The sequence below is a fragment of the Mytilus trossulus genome, chromosome 7 (genome assembly GCF_036588685.1).
Source record: "Mytilus trossulus isolate FHL-02 chromosome 7, PNRI_Mtr1.1.1.hap1, whole genome shotgun sequence".
NCBI classification, from domain to species: Eukaryota; Metazoa; Mollusca; class Bivalvia; order Mytilida; family Mytilidae; genus Mytilus; species Mytilus trossulus.
Window position 1 is genome coordinate 84,053,606 of NC_086379.1, and position 21,713 is coordinate 84,075,318.

Here is a 21,713-nt window from a genome sequence, read left to right on the forward strand (position 1 = left end):
TAAAATATTTTAATAGATTTTGCGGGATTCTAGTATGGTTTAAACACATCTACATGTTATATGTGTGCCTTTCTTCAATCAAAAGTCAGTAGTTATCATTTGATAATGTCTGTCTTATAAGTTATGTTTTTAATTCGCTTGTAATGAATCCGGAGTTATTTACATTTTGAATTTCTAGAAGCCTTCATTATATTATGGTAGACATTTTTTTATCCAACGTACAGGTTGTGTTTGAGAGAAATTGTTAAATTTTTAAGTTACTAGTTTCTCAAAATCGCTAGAAATATTAAATCTGCTTGATCAAACATAACTATTGGTCAACAGTCAAAAGTAAAATAACAAAAAATACTGAATTCTAAGGAAAATCCAAAACGTAAGGTACCTTTAAGGTCCCTTAACAAATTGCAAAATCTGAACACATCAAACGAATGAAAAACAACTGTCAAATAAAAGACGATACCTTAGTTAAAAAATTGCAACCAACTTCTAGTATTAGATATTCTCACAGACGATTTGTTGGTAAACATTTTCTCAATAAAAACACAATGGTGTTGCATTTCTGTTGACACACAGTGTATCATTCTTATTTTTTCTATTAACATTCAATACTAATATATAAATTCCAATTTTGTATCAAACTTTGTTAATGCCACTCAGTGTATTTATCATAGTTCATGTATCAAACTTTAGCGAACATTTTTCTTTTTCTTTTTCACAAATATATGGTTTTTGTTGGGTACACCCACCATCATTCCAAGTTCTGCTATCATAGTTAAAAAGAACAACACACTTTCCCTGAGCTGATGGTTCTCCGGGATTCCAATTAGTAAAACCAAGTGTAGAATTGTCATATAGCCATCTCCATTTACCATTGAGGTCTTTCTGCATACCAAGACGATGACCATAAGGTGGTCCCACTGAAGTAAAATAAAAACAAATGTATGTTCTATAGTTTCTATTTCTTTACAACTAGCTCATTCATAAGGTAAATAGCGTCATGAGACAGAGGTAAATATATATATAGCGTCATGAGACAAAGGTAAATAGCGTCATGAGACAAAAAAAATCGCCATTATCATTGTTGTGAACGTTAAATACCGCGGCAGTACCTTATAGTAAACGTAACGTCCTTCCCGGCAAATTTGACAGTTGCCGATTTAACGTTACGAAATTCCGCCAACATGTGGCGTTCGGATAACATCTTTGTTTTCTAGCTTGTTATGAATCCTACATTTCTTTAGTTACTTGTATTTACATGCATTATATTGTTGAATCGGTGTCGAGACTTGTATGACATCGTGTTTGCTTTCTTTATAATTCATATTTATTTACGCACTGACAGTTGTTTACATGATAAACCTTGACCGGTAGCGAACTATTTTCTTACACGCAAGGATAAGGCGTGCTAAGGTCTATAAAAACCGGATCTTTCTTATAACGAAACGAATTTAAACAGATCTTCAAAGATTCAAAGAGGTAATTTTGCATACACAAAAAACTCATTCAAACATTTTAATCTATTGTGTTTCATTTACCTGTATTTATTATTATTGATAATAATAATCTCTTATACTTTTAAAAGTTGTTTAGTCATTATTTAATATCCAGAAACCAAAGATATTGTTTTTAAATTAACGATTGGCAACAATCTTTACACTGGTGGCAGCGAATTTAGTTTTCTTTCTTAAGAAAATTTTAAAAATCTACGTGAATATTTTATTAGGCACGCAATTGTTAAGTACATACATTGTTTCTGTCCATATTTTATGATATTTGGTTACACATAAAAAAAACCACCTAAACATAAAAAAAAAAGACACTTCAACGAAGGCTGAGAAATAGATAGTACAGTTGGTGAATATAATTAAATTATAGTATATATTTAAGTTATTTTAAATTCAACAAGGATAAATACTAATCCAAGTTGAAAAGTAATAATATTATAGTTAGTTAAAATCTATATCAACAAGGATAAATTCTAATCCAAGTTGAAAAAGATAAAAAATAATAGTAAGTCAGAATATATATCAACAAGGATAAATACTAATCCAAGTTGAAAAGGATATAATATAATAGATAGTCAGAATCTATATCAACAAGGATAAATTCTAATCCAAGTTGAAAAGGTCATAATTTAAAATTTAATATATATCAACAAGGATAAATATAAATCCAAGTTGAAATTAAATAGTTCAGGGGTACAATTCAACAAAGATAAATTTTAATCTAAGTTCAACCAGGATAAATTCTAATCCAAGTTGAGTTTAAATTTAGAAGTCTATTTTAACAAGGATAAATCTGAATCCAAGTTAAATATTAAGACCATAATAATTCAAATAGGTCCAGACCGTCCAGTAATTATATTTATAGTCTATTTCAAAGTTAATATTTAATAGTCTATTTCAAAAGTTTTCTTTTACAACAAGGATAAATATAAATCTAAGTTGTAAATATAAGAATATTTGGAAAAGGTCAAAGTTGAAAAATTTATAGTCTATTTCAAATTTGTTTTTTTATAGTCTATTTCACAAAATAAGGATATATTCATAATTTAAAAGGTGTTTTAAAAGTAAGACATAGGAAATTGTTTTTCTTTTTCAACAAGAATAAAAAGTAATCTAAGTTGAATAATTCTGAAAAACTACAAGATTAACAAGGATAAAGTTTAATCCAAGTTGATTAGTAAAATTGAAACTCTAGATTTCATTTAGAAATTAAAAGTAAAATGTATAATTTAAGAGACAGATCTCGTATACCACAGGGGTCCAATTCATTTAGTAGGGGAATAACCACATTAGCTAGTCCAACCATTCCCACTTGGTCTGTTGCATCTACAAATATTGATACCTGCTCATTTGGGGATGTCCCGTCTCATAATTATTCAGCCTCAAACCAGGCTATTAGTTTAAACCAGGGGGAAATAAATACAAACCCCAGGCCATTTAGTAGTACTGCGAGTAATATTCAAAGGGAAGTAAGCACAAACCCATTTCTTTTCCCAACTCAAAGTAAGAGTGATAGTGCTATAGCGACTATAACAAGAGAAAAATCATGTGAGAGTGATGAAATAATAAAGATGAGACAAGAATTAGAGGCATTAAGAAATGAAAACCTTCAGAAATCATATGAGAGTGAAGAAATGGTAAAGATGAGACAAGAGTTAGAGGCATTAAGAAATTTTAAGAACCTTCAGATGAAGAATAATGCTCAACATTTCACTGAGAGTAAATCTGACCCTGTTATCAGAAGTCCAAATAGTTACGCAGAGACCCAGCAACGTTCAGCAAACTCCTGCAACAATACAACATTGCCAGAGACCCATCAACGTTCGACAAACTCCTGCAACAATATAACATTGCCAGAGACCCAGCAACGTCCAACCTACTCATATAATACCACAACATTGCCAGACACCCATCAACGTTCTACACATACATACATGGATACAACACTGTCAGACACCCAGCAACAACAATCATATGCCTATGCTAATATGACAATACCTGAGATACAGCATCGTCCAAACTATTCTGGTACAAGTACAATCATGCCTGAAATCCAGCAACGTACAGATTACGAGCAGTATCCAAACAATTCCTCAGTATCAAACTGGTTACCCAGACAACAGTATGGCAGACCACAGCAACAATATGGCAGACCACAGCAACAGTACCATAATATTGAAAACTCCAAGATAGACAATGGGAGAAGAAACAGAGTGCCATATTACAACGGCAGAGATCCATGGAATGCCTACTTTATGCAGTTCGAGCTCATTGCAGAGATAAACAGATGGGATACTGATACTAAAGCCATTGAATTAGTAACAGCACTTAAAGATGAGGCAATGGTTTATGCGTCCTACCTCTCACCAGAGACCAAAAGATCTTTCTTTTGGCTATGTGCAGCTATGTCTGATAGATTTGGTGACCATGGTTATCCAGAGACGTATAGACAAGAATTGCATACATTGAGGAAACAGGGCAAAGAAAACATCCATGAATATGCTTCCAGAGTAGAAATGCTAGTCAGACGGTCATTTCCAACTATTGACGTAGCCACTCACAGTACATTGAGTGTAGAGTACATGCTAAGGGGATTACCCGACCAGAGCATTGCTATAGAGTTACTGACAAATAGAATTACCAGTATGACCGAAGCTATCCACCAGGTGACTCTGTATGAAACATATAAAAGAGGAAATAAAGATAGAAACATCCGTCAGCTGAGTATGCAGGAAACTGTTAATTTTGATGAAGGTGAAGATGGTCTCGAAATAAGGAAAGTTGGTGGGAAAAGATATGTAACTGAGGAGAGGCTTACACAATTCACCCAGTCACTAGAGAAGGTCATCCAAACAGAAATGGCAAAGTATTATACACAACAAGATTATGACAGTAGTTCATGGCAAACTAAGCAGGTGTATGAAGACCGTACGAACAAGATGAAGAATCTTAGATGTTTTAACTGTAATGAGGATGGCCATTACATAAGAGATTGTCCAAAAGAAAAGAGAAGCCCCTATCATAAAGAAAACAGAAGTGGTTTTATAAGGAATGATGAAAGGAGTCAAAACCAAACTGAAAAGTCTTTAAACTGCTAAGGGTTGAGACTATCGACCAAGTGTCAGCCCCTAAACATGATGAAGAAAAAATTAAAAAGAACATTTTGAAATATGAAGAGAAACCTTGCCAAATGAAAGAGCATTTGGTTGAACCGAAAACATCAGTGGGTACAGTTTTTATTAAAAGATCATTTGAAGAAGATAGCCTAGATATACAAGACCTAGATTTAAGCCTAGAGATGTTGTTTGAGGAGTCTAAGGAGATACGACAGAACACACCAGAGAACACACCAGAGGAGGTAATGGGTAGTGCAGAAACGATCAACAGGATAGAAGAGAGTATCGTTGATCGGGTGACAGCAGCTAGCATTGCAGTTCCAGTGGTCATTAACAAGATTGCGAAGAACGCAGTTATTGACACTGGAGCAGAGGTGACGGTTCTAAGTGAGAAGTTGTATGATCAGATTCATGAAAGTAAACGGCCAAAACTAAGGAGAGCAGCAAGAAATTGGGAAGTTGCTGAGGCCGGAAAGAGCTTGACAACAGGAGGGATTGAAGAGGTAGAGGCTAATCTGGGGAGTGAAACCTTCAAATGGCCAGTTGATGTAGCGCCCATTGACATTGTAGAGAACAAGTTATTAGGCTGTGACCTAATTGATGAAATGAAAGTAGCCAGAGTCGGAGAAAAGGACAATAATTCTGGACTTATCATTTGCAAAGAAGCGGACAGAAGTGAGTTCCTGTCAACTAGAAATTCAATGGTAGAGCCAGTACTGGCAAATACCGAAAACCCCATGATAGCATGTATGCAGTACATGCATCTACATGTATATAAGGACAATATTACTAGTGCAAGTTATAAGGGTATACAGACGGACAAGGTCGATGTTCAAATGTTGCCTGAACTGTTGCAATATGTTGCAGAAGAAAATGAAAATGTAACAGTAGAAAATATAACTGTTACAGAAGAAAACATCAAGGTTACGGAAGAAAATGTACGCGTTACAAAGGAAATTGTAATTGTTCTAGGTACACAAGATGATGAAAATGTTCCAGTTACTGAAGAAACTGTAAATGTTATAGTTACAGAAGAGGATGGAAACATTTTCTGTCAGGAGGAAAAGATAAGTCAACTGAAAGTAAGTTTCAATAAAACTGATTTAGACCAAACTAGGAATGAACTTGGGAATAAAACACATGTGACTCGAGATACACAAAAAGATTGGAGGAAACGGAAGAAAGAGCAGAAGAGTACACAGGAGGAGAACAGAACAGAAGAGAACACAGAAGGGACAAAGAACAGAAGAGAAAAAAAAAGACGAACCAATAATACAGTGAAGTTGTTGGAAAAAGAAGACGTCGAAAATTCTAATAACATTTATTTATATTGAAAAGACACATAACTAGACATTTGTTAATATCATTTATATGATTGTATATTGTTTTGTATGCCGTTGGTATAATTTTATCATTATTTATACGTGTCATAGATCGTGGTAGGTTATTCCGATATTCGTGATTTAGACAGGAAGAAATTTTCTTAATTTTAATTTCTATTGAGACAGCAGGTGGTTGTCTAAATTTTGCTTGATTGCATAATGAATTCATATTTCACAGTTATTTAAATTTCGAGACGAAATTCTATTTTGACGGAGGGCAGTGTTGTGAACGTTAAATACCGCGGCAGTACCTTATAGTAAACGTAACGTCCTTCCCGGCAAATTTGACAGTTGCCGATTTAACGTTACGAAATTCCGCCAACATGTGGCGTTCGGATAACATCTTTGTTTTCTAGCTTGTTATGAATCCTACATTTCTTTAGTTACTTGTATTTACATGCATTATATTGTTGAATCGGTGTCGAGACTTGTATGACATCGTGTTTGCTTTCTTTATAATTCATATTTATTTACGCACTGACAGTTGTTTACATGATAAACCTTGACCGGTAGCGAACTATTTTCTTACACGCAAGGATAAGGCGTGCTAAGGTCTATAAAAACCGGATCTTTCTTATAACGAAACGAATTTAAACAGATCTTCAAAGATTCAAAGAGGTAATTTTGCATACACAAAAAACTCATTCAAACATTTTAATCTATTGTGTTTCATTTACCTGTATTTATTATTATTGATAATAATAATCTCTTATACTTTTAAAAGTTGTTTAGTCATTATTTAATATCCAGAAACCAAAGATATTGTTTTTAAATTAACGATTGGCAACAATCTTTACAATCATCTACAACATCATTAATGAACCTTATGCATTTCATGTACCACGATCTGTAACAAATACTCGTTCTGTCAACTTTAATAAAAGGATTGAACCTAATAAATTCGGATTCCAAAAGGGGGGGGTGTTGGGGGGTGAGACTGACAGCACCAAATTTTGAATTATAGTTGTTTTCCTTTCGTTTTATGTGGGTAAAAAGATTTCTGGCAGAACATGACTCCAAATGGAAACATGTTTCCAAAGCATTCTTCCCCTCTTTTTGTTTTAGAGGATTTAGCAGATGTGAATTTGAGTTTTAAAATTTTAAAATACCATTTTTTTTATGTAGAAGTGTTATCTGCTTGGAAACGTTTAAATTGGATTTTCATAACGTTAGATGCATTTCATGTAAATTTGGCACATTAGTAGATGAAATGACATAAATAAAATTCGATATTCCACTATAACCCTGGACAGTGGTGTAACAGTACAGCATAAGAACGAACTATAAAAATTAGTTCAAAAGGCTCAACTCATCAGATGGATACAAATAGAAATACATTTAACAAAAACACAGAGTGGAATGTTTTGAAAATTGAGTGTTTTTCTTGATTGTTCAATTAAGTTAAAATTCTTGATGAAATTGTTTTAAATATAATCAATAAGATGCCCTACGTATAATGTAAAATGTTAATAATTGATGACTTTACCCGGAGCACATGTGGTAAACTAAAACATACTTACACGCTTGTATTACTGATTTATACGGAGCACATGTGGTAAACTAAAACATACTTACACGCTTGTATTACTGATTTATACGGAGCCCACGTGGTAAAATAAAACATACTTACATGCTTGTATTACTGATTAACACGGCGCACACGTGGTAAACATAAAACCTACTTGCACGCTTGTATTACTGATTGACACGGAGCACACGTGGTAAAATAAAACCCACTTACACGCTTGTGTTACTGATTTACACGGAGCAATCGTGGTAAAATAAAACCAACCTACTTACATGCTTGTTTAACTGAGTTACACAGAGCATACGTAGTAAAATAAATCTACTTACATGCTTGTATTACTGATTTACACGGAGCACACGTGGTAAAATTAAACCTACTTACATGCTTGTGTTACTGATTTACACAGAGAACACGTTGTAAAATAAAACCTACTTACATGCTTGTATTACTGAATACCGCGGAGCACACGTGGTAAAATAAAACATACTAACATGCTTGGTTACTGATTTACACGGAGCACACGTGGGATAATAAACCTACTTACATGCCTGTATTACTGATTTACACGGATCACACGTGGAAAAATAAACATACTTACATGCTTGTATTACTGATTTACACGGAGCACATGTGGTAAAATAAACATACTTACATGCTTGTGTTACTGATTTACACAGAGCACACGTGGTAAAAATAAACATACTTACATGCTTGTGTTACTGATTTACACAGAGCACACGTGGTAAAAATAAACATACTTACATGCTTGTATTACTGATTTACACAGAGCACACGTGGTAAAATAAACCTACTTGCATGCTTGTATTACTGATTTACACGGATCACACGTGGGATGATAAACCTACTTACATTACATGCCTGGTTACTGATTTACACGGAGCACACGTGGTAAAATAAACCTACTTACATGATTGTATTACTAATTTAGACATGCACGGAGCACACATGGTAAAATAAATCTACTTACATGCTTTTATTACTGAAATCATCCATTTGTTTTCACGTGAATTGTCTATCTTCATCATTTTCGCATTCATTACTTTACACGCATTCTGAGAAGGAAAATAAATCATAGTTTCTATACATGAATTCGACAAAATATTACAGTCTGCTAAAATCTGGTTATTGTTTTCTAAACAAAAGAACTTTATAATGATAAAAATGCATTTACATGTCAAATTATCTGATTCATGTCCCAGGGGTAGGATTTTTTTCTCTGTTTTTGGCATTAGGGCCTCAGATTTGCTAATTAAATCTGCTATTTCTGTGAACATGGGGTATTTAGTAGATATTTAGGATAGAATTAAGACACTATTGTTAATAATTTTGTTGCTCATAGTACGAGAACAGAAGTAAAAATTCATAGTCATAGCAAACACTTATCAAAGCTGGTATACATTAGAAATAGAGAAACGAGATATAACACTAATAAGTAGAAATTAAAAAAAAACCATATCAAATTGTATTAACTGGTCAAATTAACAATAAAGACCGATTTCAGGGTACTCGCAGTAACTGATAGCTAGTTAAAAGCCAAAATGATTAATAATAAAAAAAAAATAAACAAGCATCAGAGACTAAAATCAACTAAAACACATCAAAGGGATTTAATATTTTAATGTCATGAACAGTTTAAGAAGACATGGCTTGGTCATTGCCAAACATAAATGTTTTGACAGGCAGGAGGATAGTTAGGAAAAAGTAAAATCACAAAAATACTGAACTCAGAGGAAAATCAATTTGGAAAGTCCATAATCACATGGCAAAATCAAAAAACAAAACGCATCAAAAACGAATGGACAAGAACTGTCATATTCCTGACTTGGTACAGGCATTTTCAAATGTAGAAAATGGTGGATTAAACCTGGTTCTATAGCGCTAACCCTCTCACTTTAATAACAGTCTCATCAAATTCCGAAAAGAATGCAAATTTATTTATGTTTCAATTTTGCTAATGATAAAAATCGATATTTTCTGACTTATACGACGTTTCAAGAAAGGAGTAGTACATTGTGAATTTAGGAGAGACAGCAACAGTAAACAGATTAGACACTGAAACAAGACAAAACACCAGTATATGTTTGAGAGTACATTGTGAATTTAGGAGAGACAACAACAGTAAACAGATTAGACACTGAAACAAGACAAAACACCAGTAAATGTATGAGAGTACATTGTGAATTTAGGAGAGACAGCAACAGTAAACAGATTAGACACTGAAACAAGACAAAACACCAGTATATGTATGAGTTAAACAAATTTGGTTTTCTCTTCCCTTCACCCGAGAGTTTTTTTTCTCAAGAAATCTAAAAATTTTATAAAAAATAACAATGCTAAGTAAAAGATGAATGTTGTACACGTTTGAAACATTTAGAAATGCATTTTCACAAGCAAGTAATATACGAAAAATATTTCAGAGGTAGGCAAGCTAACGTTTGATTTGTATTTGGGGAAAAACGGAAAAGGGGGGATAAGAATTATTTCAATTAAACAGGCTTGATTCTTTTTTGTTGAAAAAATGGAGGATGTGCCATTTCAACCCCCTATTCCGCCTTAAAATATAATAAAAATCGTACGTTTACTTCCAACTTTATGAATTCAATATTTCTTTAGCTGTGCTTGAGGCAAAGTCGTACACTATGAAATAATGTTCATACCTTAGCGTCCCTCAATGACAGGACATCCCTCGAAAAATAATAACAATGGGTTTTGAAAGCCTTCCAAGGATCAATGCACTCACCATCTGTAAAGAGAGAATGTGTATGATTTTGTTGTTAAATGTTACACATACTTTAAATGATTAATCATGTCTTTTTAATTATGCGACTTTTATAAAAACTTTTGTTTTTACTGAAGATAACAAAAAAGTTCTCTGCATCCATATCGTGACTATAAAGTGGGAAAGTATATGGATTAGATCAAATTCTACCTAAAATTTTGAATGCAGGTTTCTCAGAATTGAATTTATTCTGCTTAGACCATAAAAAAATCAGCAATTTATAATTTCATATTAGTTTATACAAGGATTTGTATATATATAGTCTTACTTGTGAATATACTTTGTACTGGTTTATAAAACCTTGGATATTATTTAATATAGTAATGATAAAAAGATAGGTTTGATGAAGACTTGTTTGTATTGCAGATATAGAACTTAAAATTGATACTATCAGTAAGGGAACAAAATAAGCTAAAGATATTGATGTTATTGAGCTTCTTTTCGAGATACATTTTTTTAAATGGCAGAAAAAGGCTGACTCGGACTTTTACCTTATATTTGCATTGGTATTATATGGGTATCAAATCGAAATAAAAGAAATCTAAAATCTACTGAAATTTTGGTAAATGACCTTTTATGAGTTATTGGAGTCTTATTTGTAATAAAAATTGGTATCATGGTGCCAAATATTTTACCCGATATCATAGGGAAAAAGACAAGGAGTCCGAACATCTAACACAAATTCCTAAATACATCATTAAGGAAGAATTTCACACAGTTATTTCGAGCCCTACTGATGAGTCTTTTTTTTTTTTTTATTGTAAACGAAACAAGTATCTGGCGTACAACATTATAAGCCTAAAAAAAATTTGAAGAGTTTTTAATCAAAGTTGAAATGAATTAATCCATATTTTAAGATTTTTATAAGTGTACGACAAGGCTGATCGATTTATGGAGCCACGATAATTTTAATTTATTACAATGATCTGCCAGAAACGTTTCCCTTGGGTTGATCTGAAGTTAGTACTTGCACTTAAGACTTACACTTGTTATACTTTTATTCAGGACGAAAGGATCAATGCGTAACTTGTAAAAAATAAATCGACAATGCTTTTATATTCACAAAATAAACCACAAAAAAACCCGTAAAGACTTTATAATGCCTATGAAAATCATCATTTTCATAAGATTTCATTTTCATTTGAGCATCAGGAGCACCATAAGTTTTGTCAGTTCAGCATAAAATTAGCCATGTATGCTGAAATATTCAGCGATTTTTTTGGTGTAAATTGATTCGAATTCCTCATGTAGACGACGATACATACTATATTTCCTCATATACATTCCCTCAAAAAGAGTATTCTTCTTTTCTGTTGCCTTTGACAAACTTTACTGACCGAAATTAAAGAAATACTGCAGAATTTTAAACTACAAGGAATTCGATCAGTTTTAGCAAATTTTACAAGAGTGTCTTACATTTTCCGTACTGTAATGAGTATATTCCGATGTGGAATAGAGTTAATCTCTAATAAATCGTCAAAAATAAAACACTTCAAAAGCTACAAAATATAAATGACCTCGATCAACCATCTTTCGACAAAAATTACTACCAATATACAGTAATATTCTTTTTTTTTATAAAGCTAACCACAACACTACAAATCACGAGTCGGGGAAACAAAGAAAATAAAAACTAAACCTGACTAATTGAGAGTTAGAAATTAACATTTAAACTGATATAGTTGAAAATTAACAATAGGTTCATCAACATTTTATTTGTATATTCTATCAAAGTATATAAAACCTTAGGAACCATCGTTGTTCTGATATACTTTGGCAAAATCGACTAAGTGTACACTAAGAAAGAAATTCAGTAAACTTGAACTGGTGGTAGTTTGGGAAAACATGCCACATAGTTTCGACACATCGTCCAATGTTGGAAAAACTTAACTGTTTTCCGATGATATCTCGTATATAGAAAAATATACAAATATTTCATAAGTTCTGAAGTTACAGCATGACATGAATAACAAAAATTATATCACAATCTTAAACATTTCACCTTCAAAAATTTCAAAGTCATAAAACGACTGAAGCGTTGGGGTAAATATTTTCTACGGACATATGCTGTCCCGATGCTTAAACAATTGAATAACACATATCATTGCCGAACCACTAGAAGTTCCTCCTTTAGTGACATACTCACAAACTAATATACTGTTGACGCAACCGACGACGCTGCCGCTGCTATCGCATGAAAGATGAACCCTTCGTCTGGCTTTAATCAGGAGGAGGTAATAATAAACTATCCATAACCTGATCTATGAATTAACTGACCTTTTATGAAGTGAGTGCAATTATTCAATCGAAACGCAAAGAAAAATAAAGAAATAAAACAAACCTGCGTTTCCAATATATAAAACAGAGCTTGTGTGAGAAGCTTCTGTTTCTAGACACACATCTGTAACATGAAGGGAGCACTTTTGTGCTGAGTTGTCAAAACTTGCAGTCCGACATCCCTCCTCTATAGCACATCGGCATGAACACTCAATTTTACTGCTTGAAAAGTAGACCTTAAGACTACTGATCCCGACAATGCTGTAACCACTTTTTGAATTAAATACAGTTATATTACCACGCACAATAATGTGTTTGAATGACAATATCGCAACTATGATGAAAAAAGAAAAATGCAATTTCATTTTTGGTGTTTAATTTACTTAGTGCTTATAAAATGAGATACACTAAAACATGTGTAAACATAGATGGATCGTTTTTATATGTCAAGACTTAATAAGAATATTGAAACAGTTTTGATAAATTCGTGTTAATATCATTGGTTGTTTTAAAATTAATGGATCGTTCTTTTCGAAATAAAATCAATTGTCATATTCAATACCTTTCTAGTCTTTATCAATCATAAGTTTTCGATAATATATTGTTTTTTTCCATTACCTGATTTTATCAAAGTAGTTATGTAGACATTATTGTATAGTACACATGTACAATATAGCAAAAACCTATATATTGTAAGAACATGTATGAACAAGCGAAATAGAAATAGAAATATATGAAACATTAACAAAATATGTCTTAGTGCTTGACATATTTGTATTACGTTATGGTCGGTTGTATACTAGTAGTTCCATTTCATTATATTTATGTACTCTAACCGTATTTAATTTTTCTGATAGTTCGGTAGTTTTGTTATTTTACTTTTTGAAATAAATGAGGTATTTGTAAGAATTTAAGCACCAATTTTCCTAACGATTAATCATTATCTTATTCGTGGCCTCGAACGCATATAAAAAAATAAACAAAAACTCATACACATATATTTAAACAGCTCATCTAGAGAAGTGAAGCAAAGTTTACCCTTTCAAATAAATACAACTGTCCTATGTCACTTTGCAAACACACGAAGACCGCTTCATCAGTTAGGTGCAGCTCTATCGTTGCATGACGTGGGGCAGAAAAAGTTAACATGGCGTTAACTTGTCTGATATTCATGTAAAATTTTTGTATACATAAAAGTTAAAAGATCGTTTACGTCTGCGTGAACGCGAAAACCGCGCGTCTTTTTATTTGAAAAGAGCAAACGCGTTAACAAGACGCGTCTTTCAGTTTGGTTAAAAGTTAACGCACATTTACTGCAGACTGTCATTGTGAACGTGTTACACTGACTGATAACCACCACTAAACATCTTCTCATGCCCGCTACCAATAATTAAACATCTTCTCATGCCCTCTACCAATTAAACATCTTCTCATGCCCGCTACCAATTAAACATCTTCTCATGCCCTCTACCAATTAAACATCTTCTCATGCCCTCTACCAATTAAACATCTTCTCATGCCCGCTACAAATTAAGCATCTTCTCATGCCCTCTACCAATTAAACATCTTCTCATGCCCTCTACCAATTAAACATCTTCTCATGCCCGCTACCAATAAAACATTTGTTGATAAGGTAACCGCAAGATGAAGGATATTGTTTCAATCATCAAGTGTCGGAACTGGTTGTTTTACAGCGACATAAATACTTCTCCCATGCGAATAATCAGCCATATTGTCGCAATCACAAAACTTTAAAAACTTCGTTTATTTCATGCATGAAAACCATGAGTATGGAAACACATGTTTTATTGTTTACGAGTACAGTAGCTATATGTTCAAATATTTGACATGCTTTGATACTATATATGCCCTTGAATTTTTACTAGATAACATTTTTGTTCGCTTTTGAGATTCCCTATATCGTCAGGTTATCGGGATTCCAATGGGGACTAACTGTGCACCACTTATTGCGGACCTGTTTTTGTATTGCTACGAGTTACAACAAGGGGTACAATCAAAATCACGTGATGGGTATACACACACCGGAAGTTACAGTCGAACTCGCCACTTGAAAGGTAAGTAGTTGCATTTTCTTGTTTATATCAATTAAATTTTAATTAATAAGTTGGCACACCGAATGTCGGATAGTATGTAGTTTTAAAATACACAATTGTTTTTGCTAGAAAGCGTGCACCTATTGCAAACACTTCGACACAGTTATCTGGTGAAATTTTGGAACTGTGTCGAAGTGTTAGCATTAACTGCACGCTTTCCAGCAAGGATAATTGTGTATTTCAAATCTAGATAGTATCCGACATTCGGTGCACTACCTTATTTATTAAATTTTATTGATATAAACAAGTTAATACGACTACTTACCTTTCTAGCGGTCTGCTCGACTGTTACTTCCGGTGTGTGTATATCCATCACGTGATTTTGATTGTACCCCTTGTACAATTTATGACAAAAATCAGCAAAGACCCATCGAAACAACATCTGATAAACAAAAATAATACTTTTAAATATTTGGATGACATTTTGGCTCTCAATAATGACGACTTCAGTATGTATACTAAAGAAATTTATCCTGTTGAACTTACTTTAAATAAAGCTAATATTAACAATGACCACTGCCCTTTCCTCGATCTTGATATCTATATCACTAACGGAAAGCTTAATGCCAACATTTATGATAAAAGAGATGATTTTTCATTTCCTATCGTCAATTATCCATTTTTAGATGGTGACGTTCCCTTGTCACCATCTTACGGTGTTTATATATCTCAACTAGTACGATTTGCTCCTATTTGTTACAATGATTTAGATTTTAACGAGAGAAATTTATGTATTACTGAAAAATTATTACACCAGGGTTTTCGATATCACAAACTAGTAAAAACATTTACTAAATTTAATCATCGGTATACGGACATCATTCGTAAATATAGCTCAACATACAGACTTCTTATACGTTTAGGTATTTCACATCCAATTTTTTATGGAAATATTCTTTGCAAAGCACAAAAATGTCAGTATTCACCGCAGAAACTAACAAAAACTATAAATGGACTTATTAAGAAGGGATAGAGTTACGATACTGTTGTCAGATTATTAAAGATTGCATATATTGGCGTTAATATTGATTCACTTATATGAGGCTGACTTCATGCAGGAACTTCTTAGGAAGAAAGATAAGAAGTTAGCTATGACCTTTAACTCTACTTTCCGCTACATAGATGACGTTCTTTCACTAAACAATTCTAAATTTGGTGATTATGTGGAACGCATCTATCCCATCGAATTGGATACTACAGATACAATTAAGTCGGCTTCATATCTTGACTTACATCTAGAAATTGACAATGAGGGTCGGATGAAGACAAAACTTGACGACAAAAGAGATGATTTCAGCTTTCCAGTTGTGAACTTTCCATTTCTAAGTAGCAACATTCCAGCAGCACCTGCATACGGGATATATATCTCCCAATTGATACGATATTCCCGTGCTTGCATTTCCTATCATGATTTTCTTGATAGAGGGTTACTGCTCACAAGGAAGCTATTAAACCAAGAGTTGCAAATGGTGAAGTTGAAATCATCCCTTCGTAAATTTTACGGACGCCATCACGAGTTGGTAGACCGTTATGTAATTACCGTTTCACAAATGATATCGGATATGTTCCTTACGTCGTAACTACAAACCCCTTCCCTTTCATGAATGTGACCTACAGAATTGGACTATTTACCAGATTTGTAATCACATAAGCAACACGACGGGTGCCACATGTGGAGCAGGATCTACTCACCCTTCCGGAGCACCTGAGATCACCCCTAGTTTTGGTGGGGTTCGTGTTGTTTATTCTTCAGTTTTCTATGTTGTGTCATGTGTACTATTGATTTTCTGTTTGTCTTTTTCATTTTAGCCATGGCGTTGTCATGGAGTTTGACTGTCCCTTTGGTATCTTTCGTCTATCTTTTATAGGGTCTTTGCATCGGAACTAAACACACTTATTCAAAAAACAGTTGTTGGCATAACACGGGTTATGTTCTTCGCATATATGTTATGATGGTAAGATACTAAACCCCTGACGGGAAGGATTGTGCCTGATGTTCATATGATGAAATCATAATCTTTCAATCAGTTTAATTGAAGTCTGGAGCTGGCTTGTCAGTAAACTGCTAGTAGTCTGTAGTTATTTATGTATAATTGTCATTTTGTTTATTTTCTTTGGTTACATCTTCTGACATCAGACTCGGTTTTCTCTTGAATTGAATTTTAAATGTACGTTTTTTCATGCGTTTACTTTTCTACATTGGCTAGAGGTATTGGGGGAGGGTTGAGATCTCATAAACAAGTTTAACCCCGCCGCATTTTTGCACCTGTCCCAAGTCAGGAGTCTCTGGTCTTTGTTAGTCTTGTATTTTTTTAATTTTAGTTTCTTGTGTACAATTTGGAAATTATTATGGTGTTCATTATCACTGAACTAGGATATATTTGTTTAGGGGCCAGCTGAAGGACTCCTCCGGCTGCGGGAATTTCCTGTTGGTGACCTTACGCTGATGTTTTTTCTATGGTCGGGTTGTTGTCTCTTTGATACATTCCCCATTTCCATTCTCCATTTTAAATAAGCACTTGTAGAGTCGACATGTAATTATTAAAAAAAAAAACAATTTGGAATTTGTTTTGTTGTTTTTAAATTGTGGCAGTTAATGTAATTGGGATAGTAGTAAATAATATCTATCGGGAAATAAATGTATTATGAATGTTTGTTAAGATGCCACTCAAAATGTCGAACTTTGCATTAACGTATAGAAAAGTATTATTGCTTCTTGATACCGTAAAATTAAAGTACAGCTGCTTCAATTTTTTGGTATTTGGTTTGACTTCTCTTAGTCATAAGATAATGTTTGACTTAGTATTGTTTGTATTGAATGTTCTACCATTTATTTGAATTTTAGTCCTGTCATGCGATTTTGTCATTTTAGTTTTAACATTGCCATAAAAGCGGGAGGATTTTCTAGCCACAAAATCAGGTCCAACCCACCATTTTTTCTTGAAATGTTTGTACCAAGTCAGGAAAATGACAATTGTAATCTTATAGTTCGTTTCTGTGTGTGTTGCATTGTCGTTTGATTTTTTGCTGCACTTATTTCGTTGTTTTCGTCTTATATTTGATGTGTTTCCCTCAGTTTTATTTTGTAACCCGGATTTGTATTCTCTCAATATATTTAAAACTTTCGAAAAGCGGTATACTACTGTTGTTTTATTTAAATCCTTCTGTAAAAATTATGAAAGCATATTGTGTTAATAGTAAAATGCAACTTGTTAAATTAGTTTAGGAGCTACATTCAATAGATATATTAAAGATCAGTAATACAAGTCATTCGAGAATCAGTTAGGACCTCTGAAAATATACTTATTTACATAAAACTTATGGCATAACTGATGATCCTATTTTCCTTAGTATATTTTGTGTTGATGATACTTTGACCTGCGCGGTCTAAATTTACAAATCAAACCAGTTGTTGATCACTACTGCATATTAGTTTGATTGTCTTATGAATTTGATGAGACTGTCATTAAAGTGAGAGGGTTATCGCTATAAAACCAGGTTTAATCCATCATTTTCTACATTTGAAAAGGCCTGTACCAAGTCAGAAATATGACAGTTTTTCTCCATTCGTTTTTGCTGTGTATTGTTATTTGATTTTGCCATGTGATTATTATCCTTCCGAAATGATTTTCCTCTGAGTTCAGTATTTTTGTGATTTTACTTTTTATCATATCATATTGATATGTATTTTAACATAAATGTTATTTTTTCATATTAACTTCTAGTGAGGATATTTAAGTTGGTGCATTAACTACATGATTTCTTTAGTAATTTCACGTTCCCAATACCGCCGTTGGCCGCTTATTATAAGAATAGCAATGAAAGACAGGAGTATAAACCATTGTTCTAACTTTCATCTCAGAGATTGTTAATACTATTTGACTCATCCTCATATTAAATAATAAAATCAATGACCATAAAATATCTAAATCCTCCACCATATGGTATACCTGACTTAGGTTTGGGGGACTAAAGACAAGCGTATATATTGTAAATAAAACGAAGAGTTTTCAAATTGTCATCCTTTTACTTTTCATTCAAACGCCAAAATAGCCTGATACATGTAATCATCAAAACAATCATGGTTAAGACAATACAACAGTTCCGGAAAGTACGGATTCCACATACAGATATATAACAGTTGACCCTCAAACGTGTCAACCTTATTCTAATTAAAAAAGGGTTTAATCAAATGCATGCGCGAAGAGAGCTACCAAAAGGAATATTGTGGTCTATAACTGAAGAGGTGAGATGGAAACAAAGGTAGATTCTCAATTTAACTTATAAATATAGCATCCCTGTAAAATCCATGATACTTTTACTTTTTTAGTCTGAAATGTAGAAACTATTTAATTCATTATTTCAAACATAAACATGCCACAGATTTGCGATTCAAGGAATACGACAAATTGTCGTACATATTAATTGTTTTTATGTTTCCCATCCAATATCAATACACGTTTGAGGTTTAGTTAGCTATAACACCAGATATAACCCATTATATTCTTTGAAAAATGCTTGTACGAAATATGACAGTTGCCTTTATCCGTTCCATTGATTGGTTAAGTTTTAATTTTTCACGGGTATAAATGAAAGATGAAAGTATCTGTTGTTTAGGTTGACTGATTTTACAACGCCATGTAAGGTATCTAGGCAGACACAAAATAAATTGCATGCGACGATTTACAACATTGTGTGCGCTCAAAATATATTTTGTTCGCTTAATATTATATGAAGCGCAAATAAATACATTTGTTCTATTACTCGATTTAAAACAAATTTGGGCTGGAATTCAAAGTTTGGTCACTCACTATTACATGAAGCCCACACAAATATTTTTGTTTGTTGTTCGATATTAAATTATTTTGGGATGAAATTAAAAGTATCTGCGCTAAATATAATCTATTGTGAACACGAATTTAAATGGAGTTTATATGTGGTAGTGCTATCTAATATGTCCTGATTAGGGAGATGAATCAATCACAATGGATTTTATAATGTCATATTTTGACACGAGGTGAAAATATAGGAAAGCTATCTCACTTCTTGTAAAATATCATCAATAATGTATTTTTTAAAAATCTAACACGTGAAACGATATTACGGAAGCTTCGTTTTAATATTCTTCCAAATAAGCTATGGTCCGCATGAAGATTTTGATGCATTAATCAAAAAGAAATTTTTGATTCAAATTACACATTTCCGCCTAAAAGAAATATATATTATTGCTGAACTAAATTATGGTTCTCTGAAAGGAGACAATAACAATCCAAAAACCAAAGAGTAAATAAAGACTCACAAAACCAAAGGACATTTACATCAACAGTTATAAAAAATTAATAAGAAACAACACGAACTCCACTAAAAACCGGGAGTGAAATCAGGTAATCCGGAAGGGTAAGTATTTCCTGCACCGTATACAGCACCGTGTTATTTCTTTTTTTATTTTTGTTAATATTGAAGGTTATTATGACTGAGGATGAAAATCAGATATGATTTCTGACACACTTTTGTCATAATGAACAATCAGCTCATGATTGCGACCGTAAAATTTCTGGATTGATGACCTTAATTTGATTGATTCATAGCCCTGTCTTAGCAACTTTTGAGAAAACAGTATTCCTCGTTCAGCAAAATCGACGTACTTTGAGCTAGCAATATCGTATCAACGTAGTAACGTATCAATTGAGACCCATATACGCCATAAGCTGGTGCCGCTGGGATGTTGCTTCAAAGAAATGGAACGTTGACTATAGGAAAATTAAAATCATCGCGTTTATCATAAATTTTGGTATTTAACCTACCATCAGTAGCCATTTCGAGAAAAAAGGTATAAATATGAAGCAGATTTATCTGTGTTGGTAGTATCTTCAATTTCAAGTTCACTTGGACTTGAATGTACGTGATCACTGAATCTATTATTATAAAGAAACAGTACATCATCAGTATACCGACAGGTGGCGTTAATAGACTGGGCTATTTTTTTCTTTTTCTCCTAAGATTGAGAGAAAATCTTATTGCAGTTGGAGACAACGTGGCTTGGTGTTTATACACCCGCTTTCGTGTATTTAGTTGTTACTTTCGTATGCATTAGGGTTCGATAGGTCATTTTGTGTTGAGCTGTTGTCTATTTATTCCGTTTGTGGTATGAATTAGGTACTTGGCTTAATTCTTAGAATAGCCGAGTTACTCGTTGTTTGTCTACAGGGTTTTAGATCAATGTTGTTTGTTTACATGTGTGCTTACTCCTTTGTCCTACATGATCTTGTCTATTATTATCGTAAATTTATTTTCTATATATATATATATGAACGTTAAAGTGTAGATAAAACTATATGCTACTTCATTTATATGATTTAAAGCTGAAAGTCACTAGGTGAACATGGTAATTTAGTTAATAGATATAAGAAGGTGTGGTGTGAGTACCAATGAGACAACTCTCCATCCAAATAACAATTTATAAAAGTAAACCATTATAGGTCAATGCACGGCCTTCAACACGGATCTTTGGCTCACATCGAACAACAAGCTAAATAAAGGGCTCTATAATTACTAGTGAAAACCATTGAAACTGGAAAACCAACGGTCTAATCTATGTAAAAAAAAACAAGAAACGAGAAACGGATATAAATTACATAAACAAACGACAACTACTGTTCATCAGATTTCCGATTTAGGACAGGTGCAAATATTTGCATCGGACTAAACGTTTCAATAGTACCAAAACTTCTCCCTTTTTCTGAAACAAAAGCATAACATCACAACATAGACAAACACAAGCACAGTTTTTATTAAGAAGAAAAACCGACAGGATTAGAAAATAACACAGGAAACTACAGCATTAACACCATTACAAACATATTTCCTTTTAATATTGACATGATTTGTGCGAACTTACTAATATATTGATTGATCGATATTACAAAATTGTGGGTATCAATTAATATTTTGTGCGTTAAATATAAATATATTGTACGGACAAATTCATATG

At 33.1% G+C, this 21,713-nt stretch overlaps 1 protein-coding gene across 1 annotated transcript; it reads right to left on the minus strand.

The window, feature by feature from the left end:
• Positions 1-521: 521 nt before the first annotated feature.
• Positions 522-10,291, minus strand: LOC134727299 (perlucin-like protein). The gene is made up of 3 exons (XM_063591676.1): positions 10,210-10,291; positions 8,520-8,604; positions 522-917 (listed from the first exon to the last, which is right to left on the minus strand). The coding sequence occupies exons 2-3, from the start codon at positions 8,587-8,589 to the stop codon at positions 673-675; spliced, it is 315 nt and encodes a 104-aa protein (XP_063447746.1). The 5' UTR covers positions 8,590-8,604; positions 10,210-10,291; the 3' UTR covers positions 522-672.
• Between the last annotated feature and the right edge of the window lie 11,422 nt (positions 10,292-21,713).